The sequence below is a fragment of the Aricia agestis genome, chromosome 8 (assembly GCF_905147365.1).
Source record: "Aricia agestis chromosome 8, ilAriAges1.1, whole genome shotgun sequence".
Taxonomy (NCBI): domain Eukaryota; kingdom Metazoa; phylum Arthropoda; class Insecta; order Lepidoptera; family Lycaenidae; genus Aricia; species Aricia agestis.
The window spans coordinates 3822195-3840100 of NC_056413.1; the positions used below are offsets into that span (position 1 = coordinate 3822195).

The following is a 17906-nucleotide window of genomic DNA, read 5'->3' on the forward strand; positions in this document are numbered from 1 at the left end:
ACTAAAATATTATGTAAATTCAGTTTGTGGTTAAATTTTAAAACTTTCAGTAACGCAGTGAATGACTAAACAGTCTGAATTTTGATGCGTTTGAAAAATCGGCCAAGTGCGAGTGGGTTTCGCGCAAGTAGGGTTCCGTACTTGCGCGAGTCCCACTGGGGGAACGGGGAACTACCGCTGTTTTCATACAAAAACATCATTTTTGGCAGTGCTCTTTACCAGCAGCGCCCATTGACATATTCATTTAAAGCTTTGGTGCACTATATAATATTATGTTCAAATTGTAATTATCCATCTTTTTAGTTAAAGATGGCCCCGCGCGAGTTTCTTACGCCGGTTCTTCTCCCCGAGTTAGTTCCCGGCGCGGTGGTAGGCACCTTAGTATCAACGTTCAGAAATATTTTTGTAAAAAAATTACTCTGAATAAAAAATATTTTGATTTTGATTTTTGATTGTACGGCGTACCCCTATAGAGCAAAAGTAGGAAAAAATGTGTTTTCTTTATAGGATTCTTGATAGGATATTCCCTTAATTAATAATTTTATTTAAATTTTATAACTCATTATTAAAATAGAAATAAAACCGAGTATTTTGGGAACATTTCAAGTGGCTACCAGTTGTCATCATTGATACCAAGCAAAAAATGTAAAAAAAAATCACGTTTGCAGTATGAAAGCCCTCTTAAATATTAAATTATTTTGTTTTTAGTATTTGTTATTATAGCGGCAACAGAAATTTTTACCCTTTGGGTACGGAATCCTAAAAATTACATGATAATTTATCTAGCTAACCGCTTTGCCCTCATATAGGAGGCCTAGCCGATTGGACCGATCGGACTGACGCAGGCCGATCTGATGAACAATAACGAAAACGGTTCGAAATGCTATCAACAGACTGGGATCGATCGACCTCATTGTATGTAATGGGTCCGAGATAATTAACTTACCTACCATTTGCTCCAAAATCCCGTGAACCATATAATCCATACTAAGATTATAAATGCGAAAGTGTGTCTGTCTGTCTGTTACCTCTTCACGCCTATAAACGGCTGAACCGATTTCGTTGAATTTGATACTTTGAGTCCCGGGAAAGGACATAGAATACTTTTTATCCCGGAAATCATCTATCAACAGTAAACCTACCCCCCCCCCCCGTTAATTTTCTTGTAACTACCGATATTAACTATTTTTGTTAGTATAAGAAAAAAAAATGTTTAATTAGGGAGTACGCACGGGAAATGTATATCTTATTTATATTTTATTTACTCGTAAACACTTCATGCAAATAATATTTACATAGGCAGGGTTAATACCTTGTAGCAGTGTCTACCAGCCAACCTTAGGGTGATGATGAGAATGTAGAATAGGCGCATTCCAAAACAGAATTGGTTGAAATATTATGATGTCCACCTAATGTTATAAATGCGGAAGTGTGTCTGTCTGTCTGTTACCTCTTCACACTCAAACCACTCAACCGATTTTGCTGAAATTTGGTATGGAGATACATTGAGTCCTAGGGAAGGACATAGGATGCTTTTTATCCCGGAAAAATGTATGGTCCCTTAACTAATTCTGGCGCAACGGAGTTACACTGTAGGAGGTAGATAAATAAACCTTTCTGTAAAGGTCAGCTCACAGTGCAATGACGTAAAAGCTTCTTAAGCGTCTTGCACTGTTTTGGGATGTGATAAGAAATCTAAAACTCGCGTTGGGACAGGAGGACAGGAGATCTGAGGGTTCAGTCAAAATGAATTCGCTGATTTCGTCATCTATCGTTTTTGTCATCTAACTACTTCGCAGTTGATACTAGAGTGCATTTTAACTGAGCACTTTGATTAAACATTCGTAAAATGTAGGCAAAAAAGTTACAATATTTCCTATTTTTCTACCGCGAAAATATATCCTTAATATATAAAAATAAGTCGGGTTTTCCATCCTGACGCTATAACTCCAGAATGCATGAATCGATTTCCACGGTTTTGCATTCGTTGGAAAGGTTTCGGGCTCCATGAGATCTATAGAAAAAAAATATTGAAATAACTTCAAGAGAAAAGTAGAAAAACAGGGAAAATTATTTTATGGCAACAACATTTGCCGGGACAGCTAGCTAATATACATTATTCTTGCTGTTTACTTCTGTAGCACTCTCCTAGATATATCCCAGGGATACTTTTATTCCCAATGGAGTCCAAAAATACCTAACAAATCAGCCCACGCATGTGCACTGTATTATTAGAACCATTAACTAATCATATGATTCTCAATTTCAATCTAGTTCCCAAAGCTAGGGGTGTACATTCTGTACAATAAATATTAGGTGAAATTGAGTACGGAAAGATTTTGGGCATATAATATGACCTGCTTATCAGGGCGAGCGAAGCGAGCATATAATATATCCCACAACCTGAACACTTTTGTGATACACTTCACGTCTATTGATATAATCCATAACGAGCTTTTACCCGCCACTTCGCTCGTGTTAAGAAGTATTATTATATATTATGTTACGCTCAAAGACCGAAAACGCTCAGTGAGCGAAAAAATGGCTCACAACGCGTTGTGGTTATAGTGAAACGGCCACGACGCGAAATTCGCGTCATAGACCCTAGCGAAAACGGCTACGACGCGTTCTGGTAATCACAGAAATACCACAAAGCGAAATTCGTGTCGTGGCTGACGTGCTATTCGACCACAACGCGTTGTGGTAATCGAGTAAAACCATGACGCGTTCTGAGCATTTAAAAACAGCCACGACGCGAATTCGTGTTGTGGCTCTAATGAAAACGGCCACGACGCGTTCTGAAACCAGGCAGTGTTACGCAGGAATAATTTTATAGCGCCCAAGTGTGTGCGCAATACACAAGAGCACTCTGGTTTCAATGAAACCAGAAGTTACGCAGGGGTAATTTTTTATAGTGCCTAAGTGTGTGCGCAATACACAAGAACACGTTACGCAGGAGTAGTTTTATAGTGCCCAAGTGTGTGCGCAATACATAAGAGCACTCTGGTTTCAATGAAACCAGGCCATTTACGCAGGAGTAATTTTATAGTGCCCAAGTGTGTGCGCGTGTAAAAGTCGGTCCTGCACCTGATCTCTCGCCAGCGCTTCATTGGGTTATGAGAGTAAAGAATAGTGCTCTTGTGTATTGCGCACACACTTGGGCACTTTAAAATTACTCCTGCGTAACGTGCTCTTGTGTATTGCGCACATACTTGGACACTATAAAATTACTCCTGCTTAACCGGCCTGGTTTAATTAAAACCAGAGTGCTCTTGTGTATTGTGCACACATTTGGGCACTATAAAATTACTCCTGCGTAACTGGCCTGATTTCATTGGAAAAAGAGCCGTTTTCACTAGGGCCATGACGCGAATTTCGCGTCGTGGCCGTTTCACTATGACCACAACGCGTTGTGAGCCATTTTTTCGCTCACTGAGCGTTTTCGGTCTTTGAGCGTAACATATACAAATTTTTAACCCCTATTTTAACCCCTTGGGGTTGGAATGTATAAAAATCCTTTCTTAGCGGATGCCTTCGTCATAACATCTACCTGCATGCAAAATTTCAGCCCGATCCGTCCAGTGGTTTGGGCTGTGTGTTGATAGATCACCATGTCAGACCTTTGAGTTATATACGACGCGAGTCCTCACAAAGGTTAGCTTTTAGTTAGCGCTTAGTAAATTATTATACTAAATAAAATATAATATTTATTTATTTTCAAAAAGATACCTGCGGTACATGTATCAAAAAATCAATTAAAATCAAAAATATTTATTTCCAAATAGGTTAACAAAGTTAACTCTTTTAGAACGTCGTGTCTACATGAGGCCTACCACCGGTTCGGGAACTACCCCGCCGAGAAGAACCGGCGTAAGAAACTCGCACGGGGCCACCTTTTGCCAAAAATACAGTTATAAATTAAATCAATTAAATCCTGGTATATAATATTATTATACTTTTATAGGTAACATATTGTTGTGCGAAATAGAACGGTTTCAATACAGTAGAGCTTATTATATTCAAATTAAAAGATGAAAATAAATTAGTTTGTACAGGTTTAAATTCAATTACAATTTTAAAATTATGAGTTAAAATGAATTCTGTTTAGCGAATTATGAAAAGACTTTTCTCCTATATTTCGTCCGTCTTTTTCAGTTTTGCCTATTCCACATCGTTAAGTGTTGTGATTTGACGTAGAGGTCGCGTATTTTTAATGATCGGGGTCACAATACGTTATCCGAAGTATTGTACGTGCCAGGGTCAAGTTATTGCTAAATTTCGGCTCAAAATGAGATGTTTTGATAGGTGCAACCTTTTTGAAACAACCTCTATCTTTATAAAATAAAATGGTTGATTAACCCTGTAAATTGCTGTCGTCTATATTGTTATTCTAATAAAGTAAGGTTGGCTAAACATAATAAACAACTATAACATTTCTTTCTAACTTTGAAAACTTTCGTAAAACATTTATTTAATTGGTAGCCCTGATTTGGTTCAATTTGATCAGTAACAATAATTACATAGCATTAATATTCCACAGCGGAAATGATTCCAGATATAATTGAACTGTAACGCTTTTATGTCGTTACACGAAAAGGTAGTTTATACGTGGGAGAGCCATGCTTCGGCACGAATGGGCCGGCTCGACCGGATAAATACCACGTTCTCACAGAAAACCGGCGTGAAACAGCGCTTGCGCTGTGTTTCGCCGAGTGAGTGAGTTTACCGGAGGCCCAATCCCCTTACCCCTACCCTATTCCCTTCCCTACCCTCAACTATTCCCTTCCCTTCCCTTCCCTACCCTCCCCTATTACCCTATTCCCTCTTAAAAGGCCGGCAACGCACTTGCAGCTCTTCTGATGCTGCGAGTGTCCATGGGCGACGGAAGTTGCTTTCCATCAGGTGACCCGTTTGCTCGTTTGCCCCCTTATTTCATAAAAAAAAAAAAAGGTAGTGCCAATACTAGTATAAGTCGCGCACGACGTTAAGATTGGTGAATTGGGACGATTGGCGCATGGGTACAATATCTTAATTATAAAGTTAGCTTCCCATACTCCGTGATTAGCATCTCGTAAAGGCGCCACTCTCATCGCCAAAACTGAATATTTTCGTGCAAAAAAGGAGCCTGAGTGTCAATGTAGACAGCAACGCGACGCGTAGATGCATTTCTAAATTTGTATCGATTTGACAGATTTGCAAGACGTCTCACGCACTTGAAATCTGTCAATTCAGTACAAATTTAGAAATGCAATCTACGCGTCACATTGCGGTCTGAATTGACCCGAAGTCCTTTCTCTAGTCGGTTCATTACATGATATAAAGAGTTCCTTGTTGACTACGGAGACCTAAAAATCAGTCCAGTACTTCGTAGGAATAGTCCATTCAATCAAACAAGCATAGTCTTCAGCTTTATAATATTAGTATACATCATTTAATATAGCTTTCAAAACCTATGCAGAAACAGTCGTTTCGAAGATCATCGTATTGTTTTGTAGTAAAGGATCCACCGTGGTGTCGTCGGTTTGGTTCGGTGGACTGAACTGCAGCATCACCAGCTCATACGTCACTATAGTGCCAGCTACCTGGAATATAATATAAAGACAACACTAATGTCCTCTGTAAAATTGAGCCAAAGCATGAAGCCAGTGCATTGGGCTAGCGTGTAGAGGCCTACTTGGCGATAAGTTGTGAGCGACGTTCCGTACTTTACCCGATCCCCCAATGCGCTGGCTCAAAGCGGTGGCCCAATGAGTACAGCGGGCTTAAAGATTTCGGAGATTTTTGCCGGATTCATTAAAACCAGGCCAGCTGCGCCTTTTTATCGTGCCCAAGTGTGTAGGCAGCGCACACAAACTCACGAGCAAATGAGCAACTTCGCCCGCGTGATCGTCATCCTTTTCTCCCTTGCAACCTCTTTTCCGCATTAGAAAGTAGCCTATGTCCTTCAGGTTAAATCAATCTTGAAAACCAAATCAAAATCCGTTGTGTAGTTTTAACGATTTAGGTGTTAAATGTAATATAATGTAATATTACAAATTAACGTTATAACGTAACGTAACGTAATTGTACTTACTGTGAGCAACAATCCCCGCGTAACGCTGAAGAACTGTAAGCCGGTCAGCGCCACTTTCATACCGTTCACTTGATCCAGAAACCGCTGCACCTGGAATATGATATAGCTTGCACTTCTATATGCTGATAAGCTTCCAAGGAGTCCTTGTAGCTGCATTATGAGGACTCAAAGAAACCTTTATTACCTATTTTACGATTTCGCAAGAAAAAATAATTGGCCACTTTTATGACATAATTATCTAGATTTCAGTTTTTTTTTTAATTTGATGTATTTTTCTGGAAAATAAATTCAATTATGGTTGGCGCTAGTTTTGGGTAGTATGCGTCTTTAAGATTATTTATCAGTCAACCCTCAGAACTGTAATAAAAATATTCTAATATGAGATTTTGCCCAAAACTAACAGCGTTCGCGTGTTCCTAAATCAACATTTTCTGACGGTTGTGGTTAGGTAATATATTGTAATGAACTCGCTGAAAATTTGTAGGCATTTCGTTTTGCCCTGAATTATTACAAAGTAAAAGCAGCTGTTGCAATAGAGTGCTGATTCTGTCACTTTGATTTTAATGAAAAAAAGGTAGTTGATTCCTATAATATTAAACCAAAAACCCTTTTTTCATAGCGCTTCTTTATGTCTTCGCGAGGCTAATCGGTCGTGTTTCTTTGCGTTGTAGGTCTGATTTTTGTGTTATAATATGTACAATCGACAGTATTTAAAGTCTATTTTCGCCCACAGGCTCGTTTCTTCTCTTGTTCACATTAATTTGACGTTTGGATAGCTGGTAGATGTAAATCATAAAGTTAATATACCTAGCGGAATAGAGCAACAATCTCGAGCTGTCAAACGAAACCGAAATCGGTTTCATCTGTGTGTAAAAATATGTGTACGTATACACTTACACAAGCATGATTGAACATAATTTCTATGAGATTAAATTGCCGTGTGCACGTCACAAGTGCCGACTGGACGTCAAAAAAAAAAGTGCTGCTGTCATGTATCACACATCTCTTTTTACCACGCAGTGTTACTGATAGTGACATCTCTCTTGCTCAGGCCTTTGTTTCTCTATTCCGCTCGGTATATTAACTTTATGATGTAGATATATGACCCGCTCAGTGCATTTCTCGTCTCTGGTTGTAACCTTACATACCTCAATACAATACACCGGTGAAGGCACGTCGTACAACACCGCCGCTGGTACCGTCGACGCCTTGTTGACTTGCGACAGGATCAGAGACATGGAGACAGCACGCGCCATCAGGTACACCAGCGAGAAACCGAAGTATGCTGTAGCCTCGTACCCGCCGAGGAATGATGTGCTAAAAGAATTCAATGACATAGCAATGGCTATAATACAATAGCGACAATATTATGGGTGCCATAATGGCTTCATAATGGTTCAATGGTCATCGTGACTATGAAAAAACCCGTGAAAGTGACAGAACAGGCTAGCAATTATCAACGTTAGAAGAGAATGTACCTACTCACCCTTGTGCTCTTCCATTACAATGGACATGTCCCGATATGCCTTCCCTAAAAAATATTGAATTATTAATTACTAATCATAACCATAAGTATATAATAAGTAAATGTTATTTCCTCCACGTCACCCAAACCACATGATTCGGCAAAAATTAAAAAAATATGGGACAATAGAAAGATTACTACAAAATCAGAGCTTGGAGGACTAGAGAGAGCTGTTCTCTCCCGAGTTGTGTGTGAGCAGCTCCGCGTAATCCAAACCACATCACACACGATAAAAGCAGAGATGGGTCACTTTCATTAGGGAGATCGATACCAATCCCGAAAAAGTAGGAAGAGAGAAAGAGAGACAATTACTTCAAGGTGTTGAGCAGCTGGAGACAAACGAAAAAGAGGTTGTTGGCGAATGAGATGAAGATGATGCCGCTGATAACGCCGTCCACGTCGCGGACAAGCTGCGCCGCGCGCGCGTAGTTCTCCCGACAGGTGCGCCAGAACGACTCCGGGAAGTACTGGTAACAAATTAGCCGCATTAGTAAAGAGAAAAAGAAATTACTTTTGGAATCAAGATTATAAAGAAAAATTGTTAAGAAAGAAAGTAGGATTTATCAAGTGGTATTAGACTCAGAAAAGTATAAAAAATAAAAGTGCACGTCACGATGTAGCAACATTTCAGTACGTCACCATGCCTTGTAAAACTGCGGGGCTAAAATGGTCGCTTTGAAGAATCATAATATGAATCATAATATATATAAAATTGTGTTGTGGGTGTCGGAAGAATTCGTAGCAGCTAACCTTTTTTGTCAGTGACAGTGTGGCAACACTGATTAACCATAAATTAATTAATTACTTACTTTTCCTTGCGCATTCAGTAATGCTTTATTCACATTCTCCAGCCTCGAAGTGAGATAATAGCTCATGCAGATCACGAACAGATCAGAGAAGTTCCAAATAAACGTTGATTGGAAGTGGAAAAACTGTAACACTATGTTTAGTTAAGAATGTTATAATAAAAAAAAATATTAATAAAAACGTAATTATAAGAAATTAAAGCTCCTTTTTTGAAGTCGGCTAAAGAATAGGAATCTGCGCTAACACAATAAAGTTGAAAATCAAATGGTGGCAGTTATGGCTCTTGTATAAACAATTAAATAAAGGTCAATAGTAATCATCAGTTATACAAAATGTAAAAAATTAATAAACTTACCTGTGTCATCATTCCCAGTAATGTCGAGTAGGGTAAGACATTGAAGACCCAGGGATAGAAGTGTTTCACAAAGCCTTCATACCATTTGTCTTCAGGTCGACACAGGAACGCCCCGGCCAGAGCCGATTGTAGTGATAAAAAGTGTTCCACTGTATTATAAAATAAATAAGAAAGCTTAAGTAAAATCATTGATCATAATTAATTAAGGTATGAAATAAAAATACCGTCATGTCATCATAATAAAAATATCTATAGTCAAATACATGAGGCGTTATGAGAAACTTTTTAGAATATTTCTTAATCAATACAAATTTTGGGTTTCTATTAACGGTTTGGACTCCCAATTTTTTACATCAAATGACACCATTCTTGGTAATATTCATATTCTGTTTCTGTACAAAGATTTTCAAAGTTAACGTAATATCGTGAAATAGACTAATAATACTTTTGCTTGGTAATTTCCACATTAAAGTCTGTTCTGTTAAGTCTAGCTTGGTTATACTCACTCAACGCTAAAGCCAGTACAACAGCGCAAGTTATATTGCACTTGTATAATAAACGCATGTCGTAGTTGGGATCTAGCTCCTCAGTTCTTGCGATGTGCCTCACCAAGGTCGGCCACTGAATAGCCACCCTCAGGAACAACATCATAGAGACACACGTTGTTCCATAGAATATTATTGGGGCTGGAAGGAAAAATAAAACTTATATTATACTTCGGGCAGAATAGATTTTTTTTGAATATATAACTGATAAAAACAATCCACAGCCGGACATAATATGTATAACCTTTTTCGGAGGCAGTTAGAAAGATGATTGTGATTAATGTCATCAATTCCAGTATGACGATCACAAACTTTCACATTCACAAATTTTCAAGCCCAAATACCAATGATATTCTATGTTACTAACGTAACTAGATTGGAAGTTTACGGTAGCAACGCGTTGCCACTTCGAAGATGCCTGCAGGCATATCTCACATACATAATGACATAACGAATATATGACTTGACATTGTCTTTTGAACAAAAAAGTGGTTACGCATTTCTGAGAATCTTTTGTAAGACATTGCTACTCTAGTATTTTAGAAACTCATTGCCAAATACAGTCAGCGCTTGGCCTCTAAAGCGTGGCAAAGAAATAAGCACAAACACTTGATAAACATAATTCTCCTCTTGGCGCAGTCACAAAATATTACGGTTATTACTTAGAGTGAAATTACTTACTTGTATGATCCAAAGAGGTTTTAGAACTAAAGACTCGTATGATACACATAATTGTAATAAACATTTGACCGAGCAAAGAGGCGAGTGAATAAAAACATTTTGAGGACACCCATTTGAATCTGAAAGAAAAGGTTTAAATGAGAATGTAATGAAATGATTAACGTCAAAAATCGGACCGGGAAAACAAAAGTGGTTCAATGAAATGAAACTTAAATTAATGATGCAGTGAATGAAGTTGGAGAGAAAGATTAAAATGGAGTAACTATGGGAAATGGAGTAATAATTGAGAGCGTTTATCATTTTGATATGATTTTGGATATAATTTGTGAGTTGCGTTCAATCGTTTATTTTAAAAAATATCTTCGAGAAAAACGGAACGCCATGAATGTCAAAATGATCCCAAACAGTCACTGGTGTAACGGCCGTTCCCAATATCCAATGTATCTCTAGTTTGACATACAACCGATCGCAGCTAACATTGTATTGACATAAAATATATGTCTCTAATGTCTAATGTGAGCTATTCCTATCTCTAGTAGGGCAAAATCAGAGATAGTGGGAACAGATTATACGTGAGAGAGCCATGCTTCGGCACGAATGGGCCGGCTCGACCGGAGAAATACCACGTTCTCACAGAAAACCGGCGTGAAACAGTGCTTGCTGTGTTTCGCCGAGTGAGTGAGTTTACCGGAGGCCCAATTCCCTTCCCTATCCTCCCCTATTCCCTTCCCTTCCCTCCCTACCCTTCCCTATTACCCTTTTCCCTCTTAAAAGGCCGGCAACGCACCTGTAGCTCTTCTGATGCTGCGAGTGTCCATGGGCGACGGAAGTTGCTTTCCATCAGGTGACCCGTTTGCTCGTTTGCCTCCTTCTTTCATAAAAAAAAGAAAAAAAAAAGATAGATCAAATATTGGGAACGGCCGTAAGCCTTTTTGGCTCTTATTTTGATGCCGACCAGTGTTAATTTGTGGTGTACCTCCAAATATTTTTATTTTCCTAGATGTACCTTGAACACAAAAATTTTGCGGAACACTGATCTAGTAGACAATAATGCTTACTGCATATCCTTCGGGTTCTTGCTGAGTATCCCGTTGACTGGCATCAACGAGAATATCTGGCCGATGACGAGCGTCGCTCGCATGCATTGCTGGAACGTCGCCGGGTATTTCAGTGGCTTTTCCGGTACACCGATTTTGTTCTCTGAAACATTTGGGATCATATTATTGCCACGTGACGCGTCATTGCATTTATAAATTAGCTATTTAAAAATGGAACTGATGTTTTGCAATAATTGGTTGCTTATACTTTGGTCTGAGCCCATAGACAGCCCAAATCTATTTCCATCACAAAAGGAATGTTGTACCATGCCAAACTAGCTATTTGACCGAGCTTTGCTCGGTATTCGATAAAACACGAATAAAATGACATTTTCTAAAAATAATTTCGAGCTAGATCGATTTATCGCCCCCGAAACCCCCTATATACTAAATTTCATGAAAATCCTTGGAGCCGATTCCGGGATTCCAATTATATATTTATATAAGATAAAGCTTACCTGAACCGCATCTTTAAAAAAAGGAACCCTGAGATCGGCGTGGCATGAACAACGTCATTATGACAATTTCAGAAACGATAACAGTCTGGGCAAGCAAATTCCCACTACGAACTTTTTGAAAAAAAAAAAGATTGCCCCGAGTTTCTGACGCCGGTTTTTCTCGCCGGGATAGTTCCCGAACCGGTGGTAGGCACCATAGTTCTGACGTTCAGAAAAAAATTGTAAAAAATTATGAATAAAAATTATTTGATTAGATTTTTATAATAATATGGCAAAACGGCATTTGCCGAATCAGCTGGTAAGATAAAATAGCTTACTTTTATGTGGTATCCATAGGAAAGTGTTTCCAGGATGAATCAAAGTCATCTTTAGGCTCTTCAGTAGCTTTGATTTTAAAAAGTCCACACTATAGACAGTAATTAGCGGCATCTAAATGATAACCTTTTAAAATTAGGGTTCCCTATCCATTGATGAAAACTGCAAATATACAATATTCATATAATATACAGCATGACTGGTGAGACATGATCAATACTCGTCGAGGACGTGATATTTGGCTATTATATTAGTTGAAAAAAAAAATTAAAAAAAAAATATTAATCATTGATCACTGATCAGCTATATCTTTAGTGACTGAAACCAAACTTGAAAATAATATTATTCAAACGAATCGAACTCACGGCATCTATATCAGGAACGATCCAAGCCACTGGACCATGGAGGCTATACTTGTATGACCTATAAAGGGTGTATTTTAGTAGAATCACACTTCACTGTGATTTTCTTAGAACGTAATTGACTAAAATATTTTTACTACTGGGACGGAATTCGTAGCTAAAAATTTAATTAAGAACTTAATTGAGTTTTATAAGTAAGCGGTGCCTGGGATATCTTATGGCGACGTCGATTTATAATTTAGTATAATAATTAAAAGGAATTATAATATAAGAAATGTATTTTTAATAACATTTAGTGACTTGGACATATTTAACTTAGTGCATTTTTTTAATTTCAAGTTTTTTAAAGAATATTTTCGCTTAGATTGGTATATTTTAAATCAGTAAAAAGTACTATTTTATTTATGTGTCTTACAATTTCAAAAATCAATTTATTAATATATCAAACAAAACAGCATGAGTAGGTAAACATAATATTTTGTTTCACAATTGGACCCTGATTACGTGCGACCTAATTTAACATTTTTCTGCTCATTTCCAAAAAAATTCACATCACTACAAATTGTTTTCATTTAATTTAAAAAGTAATTATTTTATTATAATATATACGGAATCTAGAGGTATCTAATAATACTATTTTAATTTTAATTGCAGTTCAGCGGTTAATCTAGGGTTAACTACAAACTAATTTTTATGTACTATTTGCGTGCGAGCTAAACTCGACAGAGATCGCTATCTGAAATCCATAATTAACGGTTGTTTATTAAACTTTTTTTTATAAAATTACGGGACAAACGATCAAAGGAGTCACCTGATAGAAATTAGAAAGCAACTATCGTCGTCCATGTATATTCGCAACATCAGAAGAGTTGCAAGTGCGTTGCCGCCCTTTTAAAAATTAATAGTACAGTCGGGAACATAGCTGTTTTACCACAGAAATGGATATAGTTAGAACTGCCATGTGTATGTACTTCGCGTGCCATCGCGTTCCCAAACGTTGTACAATGTCAAAATTTCGAAAGTCTGTTCTTTAGTCTGCGCTCCACCGTTATCGGAATCGGACGTCAATCGGAATTCTAAAAATGTCTAACTGTGCCGTATTGGGCTGTGGAAATTCGACTAGAAACGTTTGTCTAAATAGTGGATACGTTTCTTTTCATCGGTAAGTAATTTTATTATTAAATCACTAGCTGGTGCCCGCGACTTCGTCCGCGTCAGCATAGTAGATCACGTTCCAAGTATTATTTTTCAAAAATATTCAATGTACAGAATTGAGTTAAAAAAGGTGAAATAAAATACAATACAAACGCCACGACACCATTTCGTTATAAGTAACAGATCCATGGTGTGGGGGGTGGGGTTTGGGGGAAGCAGCCCCCCCAAATCAAATGACACTCGAAAACCGTATGTTTAGTGTAGTTTTATAACTTTGTTCTTAAAAAAGGAGAAATATAACTCTGTGACAACGTTTTGTTTAGAGGAAAATTTTCAGGAGGGGGGGGGAGATTGGGGGGGCAGCCCCCCCCCAAGAAACGATCGGTGCCGAAGCTCGCTGCATATAAATCAAACGACACTCGAAATCTGTATAGATAAGAGAGATAAAAGCTCATAGCAAGGCAAGGAGTGGAGATAGATACAAAGTGTAAAGGAGAAATTTGTAGGAAATTTTATGAGCTTTCAATTTGTACTGAACTTTTTTTTCTCTACAACGCACCGTTTCAGCGATATGAGCAAAAAACTTAAAAAAAAGAAACTTGAGCCCCTCCCCACCACCCTAGGCGATATCGTAAATAAAACCTCAACCTTTAAGTGAATGAGTGAGTGTACGCCTAGGCATGCGTACAGCACTTCCCTCTTCTCCCACACTGCCTATGATGGACTCTACGAACAGCGTCCATGAAGTCAGTGCTTGACGGACGTTGTTCGTAGAGTCCACATCCTGAGGATGCTCTGGTGTTGGGGCGAAACGCGCGTCGAGGTTTTCAACCTGTATGGTGGTGAGGGGCCTTGCACGGATTTGCCAACATTATTGCTTGTGTGGTGGGATACGTAATCATTTTTTTACATTATAAGTGCAATCACGAAACTTACAGTGTGGTTGTAAGCGATTTTTAATTATTATTAGTGTCTAAACACACCATGCTGAAGTTCCGCAGCGGAAATTCCGCATGTTTACATCAGTAATGTCAAAGGCATATAATATAACGCGACGTAATTTCGTCATGGTGTGTCATCGGTAATTTAAAATACACTGCCGACTTCTCATGCCGAACTTCTGCCGTGGAACTTCGGCATGGTGTGTTTTGACACTTAATTCAATATAGTTTTTGCGAAAGTAAAAGCTTATAGTACAAGACATATAATGTCAAAACAAATTATTGTTGTACTTGCTCGAAAAAATATCTACCTTTATATGGGAGACCTTGCGTTGAGCAGAACGACACCCTACATTAGAGTAAATTGTTACTTTTATTTTAATGAACACGTAATATCTAGTCAATTTTCTACATCTTATTTGTTGAGAAAAACACTCTCCAATATGGCGCTTACGCCACGAGTGACGAAGACGAGTGTTTTCTTAAAAACACTCGTCTTTTCGACAAAAATACTGAGAACGCCGGATTCGAATGTTTTCATATAAGACGTGTGTCGCTCAGATTTCTTTGCTTAGTAGTGATAATATTTACTTAACTAGCACGTTCGAAGTTAACGTAAAATGACACATTTTATTAGTTTGATGTTGGGTCATGCTGCAATGCAGGATAAATAAATTGTTTTTTTGCAGCAAATTTATTTTTATTATGTTAATAAAAGTAAAAACTAAAATTCTTTTGCAGCGAAAAGGAAATGAGCCAAAATTATATTCGTAAGAACGTCGATTAGATATTACAAGTCAACATTTTAGAGGTATAAAATAATTAATATTATGACCAATGCTTAGAGGATACACCAGGGGCTAGGGAAATGAAAAAAAAGTACGTCTATAGCTGTCTCCCTTACCTCAAGCTTATACGAACGCGATAGAGAGAACTGCAGAAAATCCGGAAAATCAACGATTCGTTGTCCCCTGATTCCTTCTCCAAAACTTAACCGATTTAAGTACTTTTTTCATTAAAGATTAAAAAAAGGCTTGAGCTGTGTTCCTATGTTTTGTTTTTTTTTTGTATAATCTAGCCGAATCTGTTTTCTGGACGTTTAAACACAGCGGCTGGCCAAAAAAAGTTCTTGAACGTTCATAAAACATAGGAACATTGTATTAGTAGCCGTAGATATTCAGGAAAAAAATTATAACTCTACTAGTATTATCCAGGGAGGAAACAGGGGACAACGTTTGTATGGAAAAAAGGGCGGTGTGGACTCCTCTTAAAGGGACCTAAACTACCTACATGATGTCTTATAAAATATTATGCCAAATAAGTTTAAAATCTTAGAATCTTCGTTTAATAAAAATGAAAATAAAGGGTCCAAATATTATGACATGATAAAATTCCATCATTTGATTGCTGACAGCTTTCATAAGGAGACCCAATTCTCGCATAGCCGCAGGGCAAGTATGGGAGTTATTAGTAATTGGATTCTCGAGTATTTTTTACTAAATATCATGTCATTATGAAGGATTTTTAATTAGAGGTGTTTTTATGTTTTAGGTAAGCATAGTGCTTTTTTAATTTTTAATCTATATACAGGACGTAATAAAACTAATTAATAATACTTAAGGATGTGTACGTGTTCCTCGAAGAGAGTTCACTGTAAAAGTAGCAGAATTGACAGCTCCTGGTTTTTCTAGGAAGTTCAGAATTCCGTTCTTTCTAGTTTTAAAGCGAAATTTGTAATAAAAACATATATAGCACAATTACCATTCTTTATTACATATATACCGTTTACACTATTGAGGCAACATTACATAAATGGATTCTAAATAATAATTTATTTACATACGGTAAAAGTATAATGCTTTCTTTTTTTTACGAAATTCTTATACTCTACGGGACACGGGTATGGTTATAAGTAATAACTAATAACAATCAATCAATTTCTATTCTGCAGAATATGTTTTAATCGTCAATTTGTAGTAAGACTAGCTCGTAAGTCACAATGGTGGCAGCCACCTGTAAAAACCAAGCCCATTATTTTTTTATTAAGGCCTTCGTTCACGGGGAGGCTGATCTGATCCGGCTGGACTAACTTAGACCGCCTTGTGCACTTATCGGATAGGTCTAAGAGTAAGCCAACATCTGTATTTTATAAGTAACGTATAAATCAAAACTAGATGATGCTTGCAACTTTGTTGCGCTAAAATCGTTTCTAGCGCGGGAACTGTACACTTTTCCGAGATAAAAATGATAAAAATATCTTCATGCCAAATTTCAGCAAAATTGGTTCAGCGGTTTAAGCGTGAAGAGGTAACAGACAGACAGACACACTTTCGCATTTATAATTATACTAGATGATGCCCACAATCCCGTTGCGCCAAAATTAGTTAATCGCGCAGGAACCGTACCTTTTTTCGGGATAAAAAGCATCTCCATACCACAGGAAAATCGGTTCAGTGGTTTGAACGTCAAGAGGTAACAGACAGACAGACACACTTTCGCATTTATAATTATACTAGACTATATGACGCCCGCAACTCCGTTGCGCCAAAATTAGTTTATCGCGCGGGACCCGTACATTTTACCGGTATAAAAAGTATCCTTTGTCCTTTCCCGGGACTCAAAGCATCTCCATACCAAATTTCAGCAAAATTGATTTAGCGGTTTGGGCGTGAAGAGGTAACAGTCAGATAGACAGACACACTTTCGCATTTATAATATTAGTATGGAGGATTAGTATGGTAGTATGGAATGTAGCTAGTATTGTAAAAACTTACAGAAAGTATGTGTTCCTTAGTAACATAGAAGTAATTGAGTCCGCTCAGAGCTGTAAAACTGCCTTGTATCTGCTGAATAAACCTTTGGACCTGAAGAAGAGAGAGAAGGGAAGGCACCTATATAATGTTACACATTATAAAGTAAGTTATTAATGTTGATCATTATTATAGTCATGTTTTTTTTATGAAATAAGGGGGCAAACGAGCAAACGGGTCACCTGATGGAAAGCAACTTCCGTCGCCCAGAAGTCGTCCATCAGAAGATATGCAGGTGCGTTGCTGGCCTTTTAAGAGGGAATAGGGTAATAGGGGAGGGTAGGGATGGGAAGGGAAGGGAATAGGGTAGGGGATTGGGCCTCCAGTAAACTCACTCATTCGGCGAAACACAGCGCAAGCGCTGTTTCACGCCGGTTTTCTGTGACAACGTGGTATTTCTCCAGTCGAGCCGACCCATTCGTGCCGAAGCATGACTCTCCCACGTAATTGAAAATGATTTAGTGACTTCTTTAACAATGAGCCAGCTCCTTTTTATTCTATTGCCTGATAGATATATAGTAAAAATTATAAAAACCATCACCAAAACATGTAATTCTCCTCGTGTATAAGCTTTACCAGTGTTGCTAGTGTTCACCGGCGCTTTTAGTTCTGCTCACATAATAATAAATGGTCCATATTTTCCGCTTATAATTTTATAGAAAGATAGGAAAAACATTGAACCCACATATTAATGGTCCCTGTTATTTGTTAAGCATTAGTGTCCTAACCCATATTTTTTTTGTTGTTAAATATAGAATGCAGTCTTATTTTAAAATATAATC

The 17906-nt window shown here is 37.8% G+C and overlaps 1 protein-coding gene across 1 annotated transcript in view; it reads right to left on the reverse strand.

Moving 5' to 3' along the window:
* Positions 1-5450: 5450 nt before the first annotated feature.
* Positions 5451-17906, reverse strand: part of LOC121729495 — a 33469-nt gene continuing 21013 nt past the window's right edge. Inside the window, exons 15-25 of the mRNA XM_042118018.1 lie at positions 11691-11742; positions 11045-11186; positions 9987-10105; positions 9267-9446; positions 8761-8909; positions 8408-8530; positions 7911-8065; positions 7560-7604; positions 7222-7390; positions 6074-6163; positions 5451-5582 (exon numbers count right to left, since the gene is read on the reverse strand). Of these exons, the coding sequence (XP_041973952.1) occupies positions 5451-5582; positions 6074-6163; positions 7222-7390; positions 7560-7604; positions 7911-8065; positions 8408-8530; positions 8761-8909; positions 9267-9446; positions 9987-10105; positions 11045-11186; positions 11691-11742 (1356 nt within the window). The remainder of the gene's footprint in view (positions 5583-6073; positions 6164-7221; positions 7391-7559; positions 7605-7910; positions 8066-8407; positions 8531-8760; positions 8910-9266; positions 9447-9986; positions 10106-11044; positions 11187-11690; positions 11743-17906) is intronic.